At 34.1% G+C, this 10,468-nt stretch overlaps 1 protein-coding gene across 4 annotated transcripts; it reads left to right on the top strand.

Annotated features, from left to right (window-relative positions):
* The first annotated feature begins 4,973 nt into the window (after positions 1–4,973).
* On the top strand, positions 4,974–10,263 carry LOC111407778 (probable anion transporter 4, chloroplastic). Of its 4 annotated transcripts, none has more exons than XM_023037444.1 (8): positions 4,974–5,701; positions 6,899–7,125; positions 7,251–7,617; positions 7,807–7,851; positions 7,946–8,092; positions 8,750–8,887; positions 8,973–9,006; positions 9,816–10,263. In XM_023037444.1, exons 1-8 carry the CDS (start codon positions 5,258–5,260, stop codon positions 9,998–10,000), a joined length of 1,587 nt encoding a protein of 528 aa, XP_022893212.1. In that variant the 5' UTR covers positions 4,974–5,257; the 3' UTR covers positions 10,001–10,263. The 4 variants fall into 4 exon arrangements, with proteins under 4 accessions (XP_022893212.1, XP_022893215.1, XP_022893213.1 ...); XM_023037447.1 differs by having other exon boundaries at positions 5,570–5,701; positions 6,855–7,125; XM_023037445.1 differs by having other exon boundaries at positions 5,597–6,034.
* Positions 10,264–10,468: the final 205 nt, after the last annotated feature.

Below are 10,468 nucleotides of genomic sequence, written 5' to 3'. Positions count from 1 at the left end.
TCGAATTTCACATTTCTACTAATAACAACCTTTCCATTGCAAGAATCGTAAAACTTGTAGTCTTTAGAGTTTGCATCATAACCAATGAAAACAAACTTTTCACTTTTCTCATCAAGTTTTAATCTCTTCTCATCCGGCACATGAATATAAGCAATACTACCAAAAACACATAAATGAGAAACACTAGATTTCTTACCACTCCAAGCTTCTTGTGGAGTCATGTCTTAAACACTCCTCGACAGGGAAAGATTAGACAAATACACGGCACATGCAACAGCCTCGGCCCAAAACTCCTTCTCCATACTCTTGCTCTTAAGCATACTACGAACCATGTTAAGGATGGTTCTATTCTTCTGCTCCACAACACCATTTTGTTGCGGTGATCTTGGAATTGTAAGGAAATGCCGGATTCCATTGGTATCACAAAAATTGTTATACTCCTTGAAAGTAAATTCTCCACCTCGATACTTTGATTGAGTTGTCACTCTCATTTTCAATAAGGGCTTTGAATTTTTTTATTGCTCCAAAAACTTCATCTTTCGTCTTCAAAAAATAAACCTAGTTCTTGCGAGAAAAATTATCAATAAACAGTAAGAAATAATTTGTTTTACCATGAGAGGGTGGTTTGATTGACCCGCACACATCCGCATGAACAAGTTGGAGTGGTTTTGTTGCTCTTGAGGTGGATTCATTTGGAAAGCTTCTTCTAGTTTGCTTGCCAATGAGGCATCTTTCACAAAGTTGATTGGGATGATTAATTTTTGGCAACCCATTCACCATTTCTTTATCCGTCAAGGTCTTCAAGCCAACAAAATTCAAATGACCAAATCTTAAGTGCCAAAATCAAGAATTGTCTTCAACACAAGCTTTTAGACACCCTAGATGGTTAACATTAACATTGAGTAAAAACATTTTATTTTTCTCCATTGGCACATTTGCAATCAGTTTATGATAAACATCTCTCAAAGTGAGGCAACAATTCTTCAAATGAATGTCATAGCCATTCTCAAGTAATTGTCCCAAACTCAAAATATTAGATTTCAAAGTAGGTACATAATAAACTTGAGAAATCAAAAGATGACTTCCATTTTTAGCACGATTAAGAACATCAGCTTTGCCTTTTATTGGAATTTTAGTTTCATCTCCCAAAACAATGTTGCCTTTTACCGACTCATTTATTGTTGAGAATAACTCTTTGTTGCCACTCATGTGATTGGCAGCACCGGTGTCAAGGTACCACGATTGTTTATCATTTTCTTCTTTGGTTGCCAACAAAAACAACAATTCTTCATTTTCCTTTGTTTCAACATAATTCAATCTTTCTTCATTATTGGTGGTGTCACTCTCCTCATTATCGATGGTGTCACTCGTACATTTGGAAGCATAGCGACCATATTTATGACAAGTGTAACATTGAACATTGGATTTGTCATATCTCCTTCCGCCACCTCTCTTGGAGCCATAGTTCCAACACTCTCGTCCTCTCAATTGATTGCTTGATCCTTCATTATTCAAATTTTATTTTCCATCATTTCTTTCATTACCACGACCATAATTTCCTCCACGACCTCGACCATGAATTTGACCTCTTCCTTGAGATCGTCCTTGCTCTTTCTGTTGACCTCCCAAGGAGACATTCGTTTGGAGAACTTGAGCCACCGATTCTCCTTTCTTCTTCAATCTTTTTTCATATACTTGCAAGGACCCCATGAGTTGATCAAGGGTCATGGTACCTAAGTCATTAGACTCTTCAATGACAATACTAACAAACTCAAGTTTTAAATCAAACGATCTAAAAATTTTCCCGATGACACGACTTTCTTCAATATTCTTCCCGTACCGCTTCATATGATTGACAATGGAGGACACTCTAGTGAAATAGTCAAAGATAGATTTAGACTCATTCATGTGCAGAGATTCGAACTTCTCACGAAGGATTTGAAGGCGAACATTCTTCACTTTTTCAATTCCCTTGAAATTGTTCTCAAGAATCTTCCAAGCTTCCTTAGCTTTTGTTGAGGACACGACTTTCTCAAATATGACTTCATCTAAGCCCATGTGAATAACAGAGAGAGCGTGTTGATCTAACTTGCGGTACTTTTACAAGGCATTTCATTGAGTTTGACTTAAAGCTCTCTCATTATCTGGTTCATCATAGTCTTTCTCTACAACTTCTCATGCCTCTTGTGAGCCGAGCAACGCCTTCATGCGTATGCTCCAATATTCATAATTTTTCTTTATTAGTTTGGGAACAACAAAAGGAAATGAACTAATCATCTTTGAAATGACTCTCATACCACTTTTTTGGAAATAAAAAATTATGGGTTGAAAGACTAGAGAGAAAAGTTTAGAGAATTCTAAAAAATATTTGTATTCTATGGCTTGACCCAATAAAATGTCTTAAGCACAAGGCTTTTTATAGGTACAAATGATCTCAAATACATTGTATGAACTTAATAGACTGATTAATGACTTTTCCTACATACTATGAATAATATGATACAAAGAACCATTTGGATACATGATTTAAATAAATGTATGAATATTAAATAAATTAATTCATGTATCAAATTTAATTTTTTTATTATTCATGAATCAAGTTTAATTTCCAACAGTGAGAGTGTTGGTGGAGGTGATGCACTGGGGTGGGAGTGAGGTAAAGAGTGTTCAGCGTTAATTATTTTTGGTGTTTATAACTAATAAATTGATTAATTTGTGATCAATAAATAATATAAAAATTAAAATGGTAAAATTTTGACTAAATTTATAAAGATATCGTTATTTCCATCCACACTTTCTATAAGTACATCCACTTTTAAAAAATAAATTTTTATTATATTTTAAATCCTATGTAAATTTAGTTAAATAAACATAAACAAAATTAAATAAAAATACAAAACTCTAAATTGATCCACTAATTTTTACTTTCATTAAATTATCCTAAATCTTTTTTTATTCTTTTAGTATTTTGTGTTTAACTATAATCCTAATAGATTAAGAAAAATTACATGAATATAATTAGGGAAAATTAGGCAATACTCTAAAAAATTGACTAATTTGGTCACTACCCTATTAACTGATGAAATCATATAATTAGCGTAATCAAAACATTCTAGAATTACAACACTACCCAAAATCCAAATATATAGTTCCTACTCCAGAAAACTCTCAGAGAGAGATTCTCCTCACCTACTACTCCACTTCTTCTCACCACATTCTAGAATTGCACCGTGTTTTTTATATTTGCTCTAGAAGTGTGAGGCGGAGCGCCACACCTATGAAAAGTGCGAGTATGAACTTGTTATGGAGAGAATGCTCCGGATGCAGAAGATCCGTGAGCAAGAAGCCAAGATGAAGGGCTCTTAGAAAGGCCAGTTGCCCATCCCTCTTATCCCCAAAACGATCGATGCTTGACTTTGAAAGATTCTATTAATCAAGACAATGCATCATTCGAACCTTCGCTGAATTCAAGTTCTTCGATACTAGGATGTTTATGGAAATTTTTAGGAAGAAGCTAAACTGTAGGCAGTGGTAGTCATCGGAGGACTTAATTTGAAATTGTTTTGGTGTTATGTAAACATGATTACTAAACTACTCTCACTTTCCCTTGATAATATAGTTCCAAATAAATTTTACACATTTGATGTCCGTTTTACTATGGCCCCATTTGGGAGTGATTTTTCATTCCAAAAAATTGATTTTTTGATCGTTATTTTATTATTTCAGTCGTAATTTTTGATTCTTTCTCTCACGGGTGGTTTCAACTTTTCTCCTAACGCTCAGAAAATCAATTTTCAAAATTACTACCGAACAAACCCTATATGTTTTTTGAAAAAAACTGATGGTGTTTTTTATTCTTTAAAGTTATCATTAGTTCAACTTTTATGTAAGTTTATGATAAATTTGTAACTTTATCAAGGCTAGATAATGTAGTTACTGATAGGATGAATGATGCGTTTTGAATATTGCATTCTAGTACGAATTTTCCTACAGATTCTAAAAAGAAGATAAAAAAAAATGAATTCACAGTGTTAGGGATGTATCTAAAAAGAGATGAATATACAAAATTTATGTGGATATATGTTATTTAAATGAATGAATTTAGTAAGAACAAGATTGGAATATAAAGTGGATGTAAACAGTATTTTTTTTAAATTTTATTAAGAATGAACTTAGAGTGGAGATGTACTTATAAAAAGTGTTGATGGAAATAGAGCTTCCCATTTATAATTGTGACTTTTAATTTGTGAAATTGTGACCAATTAGATTAATAATTTATACTCGAAAAATAATTTAATAAATTGTAATCATGAAATTAGTTGTGACTTATAAAATCTATGATTTGTTGTCGAAAATAAGACGTAGTCTATTAATTTGATAATCAATGACTGAAAAATAAATTGCGATTTATAAAATTTGTGATTTGTGAGCAAAAAAATAATACATGGCCTATTAATTTGATAATCTGTCACTGACAAAGAAATTGTGACGTGTAAAATTTGTGATTTGTGATCGAAAACTATTATATGATCCATGAATTCGACACATTTAATTAATAAAGTATTTTTAATTAATTAAGGCTTGATTTTTAAAATAATAAACTTAATTTCTTAATTTTGAAATTCTTTATTTTGCGATCACCGTAATTTTCCCTTAAAAAAAATAAAAAAATCTTGGTAAACAACTCTTTTTTGAGCTCCATTTTTGTGAAGAAAATGAATTTTTAAATAGTGTATTGATGGAAATATGTAGTTAAAAAATAAGGAAAATTTTTTGATTTACGTATAATATTATTTGATTGAAGAATGTGTGATTGAAATGATGTCAAATTATTGTTGAAAAATATATTTTGATTGAAAAGGACTCAAACAAGGGCTGTATTGTTATACTTTTGTCAATAATGAATGAAAAATGGCCAAGCGTTCTACCTATAAGAAGTCTGTCAAACAGCACAGAATGACTAGACAAAAGGAAACCAACAAATTCATCATCGATTTTATCGGAGAGTTAAAGCCTAAAGGACACCGATTTCATTATCAAGTAGATTGATAAGTCAAACTTCAGTCCAATATTAGGTTGATGAAATTGCAGAAAACTTTAAAAATTCCAAAACGAAGATTTTAATCCTAACAAAAAATTTACAGGCAACAGCTTTGGGGATTGTTTGAATTATACTTTGAGATAAAGGTGTTATCGGAGTCGAGATTCACACATATCAAGCTGGAATTGAGAAGAAATTACAGAGTAATCGGCGGCCATGAATTCTCCTATTGCTCTCAATCGACACCATAGCACAAACCCAATTCCAATCCTCCAAAACCCCAAACCCTACAAAAGCTACAAATTTTCTAACGTTAAATTACCTTGTACAATCTTCACAAACTCCTTTAAAACTTTCAGTTCTCTGAATAATCGCTTCACAGTAAAATTCCCTTATAAAACCCGGAATTTTGAATTGAATCGATTAAGGGCTTCATCAAATGATGCTCAATCTATAGCGGGCACTTCTTCTTTTGATGACCAAAATGAAGTACGAGAGCCGAGTTTTTTGGAATTTATTACTTCAGAGAGAGTCAAAGTAGTTACATTGCTTGCATTAGCTTTGGCATTGTGCAATGCTGACCGTGTTGTCATGTCCGTGGCTATTGTGCCTCTTTCGCTCTCTCATGGTTGGCGTCAATCTTTTGCTGGCGTTGTTCAGGTAAAAGCCTCCTCCCCGTTTCGATTTGAATTAGAATTTATTCCTCATGTATGAAATAGATGTACACGGAAATGTTAGATGTCTTTACTGTTCAATTTACTGTACGGAACTGAATTACTAACTAATTTGTTTTGTAATGAGCTAGCCGCATTGAATACTAATCTTTATGTGAGGCTTGTGGAAGTGTCTGGGATGAATTACCGCATTCAAGGGTAGCTGCACATGCAAGCCTAGTACAAATTCTTTCATGTGTCTTCTCTTAAAAAAGACAAATGCATTACTATAGTTGTTGTGCACTATTACTCATTAGAAAAGAAGAATACGCAGTTGCAAGTAAGTATTGAAGGTGGGTAATGATTTTTATTAGCTAGTTACATGATTTTGTAATAAACTTCAGTTAGCAGTATGGGGGTGGGAACTCTTACATGTAATATATAAAAAATTACATGCCCATGGATAGTTACATGTATAATATGGATTCTTCATCTTGAATTTGGGCCCAGAATAGGGAATTGTTTCTAATATGCTTTTCAAAATATTTCCAAATGACTTATCTAACCAACTTACTACACCTGCCACCTGAAGGCACCATCAGGATATGGCTTGTCAAAGATTGTAACTGTCAGCTGAGCCGTGGTATAGAAATCAGTAGTTCAAGCATTATGCTTCCCCGTTCACTTCACCTATTGGCCAAGACGGAAAATGCCTCATAAATGAAGCACTGTTTCTTAAATTGAGACACAGTTTACTATTGTGCAGTTTTTCTAGGTGATACATAGAAATAGAAGCAAATTTGAAGCTATAGAAAATACTCTGAAGCACTATTACTTTTTTTATGGATTCAAGTATTTACCTGGGGGTTGTCTATCTTTCACCAACTTCTAGTAGAGTGCATATAATTTCTTAGAGAAATAGTAATTATTATTTTGTAAATGGGTGGCATCCTCTTGGCATCATGTAAAGAATATATATATCAGAACGGGAATACATTCATTATTGAGTTTTTATGAAAATTTGAAATATATAGCATAAAGATATATATACTACCTCCTTATCTTCAGAACGGAAATAAATTCATTATTGAGTTTTAATGAAAATTTGAAGCGCATACATGTATATAGCATAAGATATATACTACCTCCTTGCTTTTCAGCTGTAATGACTGGCTCTGATTGGGGTAAATTTCATTGATGGTAGTCATCTTTTCTCTGGGGATACATGATATCACCTATAGCTGGAGGGACACTGGTGGACTACTATGGTGGTAAGGTAGTCATGGCGTGGGGAGTGGCTTTGTGGTCTTTGGCCACCTTCCTTACTCCTTGGGCTGCAGAAACATCTGTTTTGGCACTGCTTGCCGTGAGAATGCTGCTTGGCATCGCAGAAGGTGTAGCGCTTCCTTGTATGAACAATATGATAGCAAGGTACCAAAGCTATAAAATCCCTCAAATATGATTTTTCTTTTTCACATCATTTTATCATTCAGGATGTAAGGAACGTTGGCAAAGCTAAATCCAGAAGGTTAAATCTATTTAAATTTTTCTTATAGATGGTTTCCTCAAACAGAACGCGCAAGGGTTGTAGGACTTGCAATGGCTGGATTTCAGCTTGGAAGTGCTATTGGACTTACACTTTCTCCAATCCTTATGTCACAGGGTGGCATGTCTGGACCATTTGTAATATTCGGATTATGTGGCTTTCTCTGGGTGTTAGTTTGGGTATCTGCAACCTCGAGCACTCCTGAGCAAAGTTCTCAAATATCAGCATATGAGTTGAGGTACATACAGAACAAGGTGGCTGTACCCTCTCTCTCGAAGAATGAAAAGAACACAAGAGAAGTCATTCCTCCTTTTAGGCGATTGCTCTCTAAGCTACCAACTTGGTCTCTAATTGTTGCAAATTCCATGCACAGCTGGGTAATACATCCCCCTCGTCGTTTAGCTTATTATGCAAGATGTTCTGTTAATATTTATCAAATATGTCTCATGTGTTTTAACTTCTGTCAGTATTTATCAGAATCCACTCATGTACAACTTATCGCCCATTGTTTTGCTGGCAAGATTGTTTTGTAGAAGATAATCTCATATTTATCTTGTTTCATGCAGGGATTTTTTGTTATACTTTCATGGATGCCAATTTACTTTAAAACGGTTAGTTACAATATATACGTGTAATTGCTTCCAGATACCAACTAACTTATCGTTTACTAAGTAAGATAAATTAGAGAATGTACGTCTTTTGTAGATATATCATGTTGACCTCAGAGAAGCTGCATGGTTTAGTGCTGTTCCATGGAGCGTGATGGCTGTAGTAGGCTACTTTGCTGGGTTTTGGTCAGACATGATGATTCAGAGAGGCATAAGTGTTACTTTGACTCGCAAAATTATGCAGGTGTGACTTTGTTCTCCTCTGTTTGTATATTTGCAATACTGACATTCATATTTTCGCTATCATAAGATTTTCTAGGCGACATGATTGCAAACCCTCCTTCCAGCCAAAAAAGTCTTGCCTCTCTTGCTCTTGGAAAGTGGAGAGGGAAAAAAAAGATACAAGAGGGGGGGGGGGGGGGGGGGGGGTTTTTTTTTCACATAGGAACGTAACAATTTGAGAATGAACAATTAAAGAAGAAAAGGAATGAGAAAGAGAAAGGGGGATCCAACAAGAAGAAGAAGTTATGGCAAGAGAAAATCAATTTATTTCGTATATTAAAGGGGTCTATTTTACAATGAATAAGCCTCTTTATATAGAGCAAAGAAGCTAAAATCAAAAGAATATTTAATAAACTAGAAAAATTAATCTAATTTAGTCTAAGCAATCATAATTTGAATAGAACTCTATTTTAAAATTCTATCTAAATTCTATCTCCATCAATGGGTAGTTATTATTTGATTTACTTATTTATCCTTCTTTGATAAGTGATCATCATCACCCCGTTGCTTGTTTATGTTCGATCCTATACTATTTTTGATAAGTGATCATTTTTTGACCCGTTTCTTTTCTATAAATATGATATGCACCTGATATGTTGTCCTTATATTTTGTTGGCAGTCAATTGGATTTATCGGGCCTGGCATTGCTCTCATTGGTTTAACGACAGCAAAAAGTCCGTTACTGGCATCTGCTTGGCTTACTGTAGCTGTTGGATTGAAAGCATTTAGTCACTGTGGCTTCCTAGTGAACCTTCAGGTTAACATACTCTGTACATTATTATTAGGCATTTCGGCAAATATTGGGCAATTATAATTTATCTTTCATATTCTTCTGTGACCAGGAGATCGCCCCACAGTACTCTGGTGTTCTACATGGTAATTCTCTATCTTTTATGCTTTATGATTTGTACTCATTGAGGCTTAACCTTGTGAGAAAGCATGGGTCTACAGTCTACTGAGTACTGTTCACTGCTATATAAATATGTGTGTGGATCCATCATCAGGAACATCTACGATCGTCGATACAATAGAAAGATCAAAAACAAAAAGGGAAGGATGAGGAGAAGGTTGATCCTAAAAGAATAAAATCTCCCTGGACTTGCCGGATTCTTGTGTTGAAAGTTTTGAAACAATTGTTTTTACTGCTCAAAATTGGAAATAAATTACTTGTAGGAGTTACTTTTGAAATAAGTAACTATTTTTTACTTGAACGTAAGTTATCCAAATATGTTGGACACAAAGGGTTTTCTTAAAAGTAACTTTTAACTGATTTTTTAGCTTAGCCAAACATGTTTACTTCTTTCCCAGTGTTCTCTGACACCCTCTGTGCACCCAGTGGGGGGAAGGGGGTGGGGGAAATAATAAACCAACATCTATTTTTCCCCCCTTATGAAGTAGGCCTGCTAATGTACCATTGATGAAATGTTGTTTGTTCAATCATTTTCCATATTTTGACATTTCTTTACATGTATTTTTGACATTTCTTTACATGTATATAGATCATGTTTGGTACGTACTGCTGAACAAGACTGCACTGCTTGCTACAATAAACATAATTTTAGCTTCTCTTTCTTGGGTGTTGAGTGCTTTCCAATCCTTTTTACCAAGCATGTTATAAGTGAACTAGATTTTCATGCTTAAGTTGTTTTGGTGACATAATTGATCTTTTTCCATTCAACATATAGGTATTTCGAATACTGCCGGCTCTTTTGCTGCTATGGTGGGAACGGTTGGTGCTGGGTTCTTCGTCGAACTAGTGGGTTCTTTCAAGGGATTTTTGTTGCTGACAGCATTCCTGTATATCTCTGCTGCTTTATTCTGGAATCTCTTCTCTACAGGTGAGAGGGTCAATTTTGATGAAACTGCTTAGTTTTACTCAAATCTGATGATTTCGGTTCAATCGCGGTCAAGGTTGTGGGGGAAATTATATTTGCATATATATAGAAGGGCTGTAGAAATAATGGTGATATATTGCTTTAGATATATTTTTGTCAACCAAAAAAGTGTAAATAGAGAACTTCCCAGAACCCAAACAGCAAGAAAATAAAAGATTTTGGATGCATTGTGCAGTCAATGGCATGTAAGATTAGTTCATTAATTTCAGCAAGTATTAGAGCTATAATCCATTTCTCATTTGATTTTATTGTTATTATTATTATTTTTGAGTTCATATTACAGATAAGCCAATAGTTGGGGCATTCAAAATTGCTTATTCTCAAGAGCTTATAAAATGTTAAGAATTAAATAAGACAATAGGATAAGTTTTGTCAGATGTCTCTATCCATTAATTATGTCTTTAACCAATTCAGTGTATAAAATATGTCTTTCTACTTGTTTG

Source organism: Olea europaea, chromosome 13 (genome assembly GCF_002742605.1).
Source record: "Olea europaea var. sylvestris chromosome 13, O_europaea_v1, whole genome shotgun sequence".
Taxonomy (NCBI): domain Eukaryota; kingdom Viridiplantae; phylum Streptophyta; class Magnoliopsida; order Lamiales; family Oleaceae; genus Olea; species Olea europaea.
The sequence above is the reverse complement of the archived record's forward strand: the minus strand, read 5'-3'. Positions and strand labels throughout refer to the sequence as shown.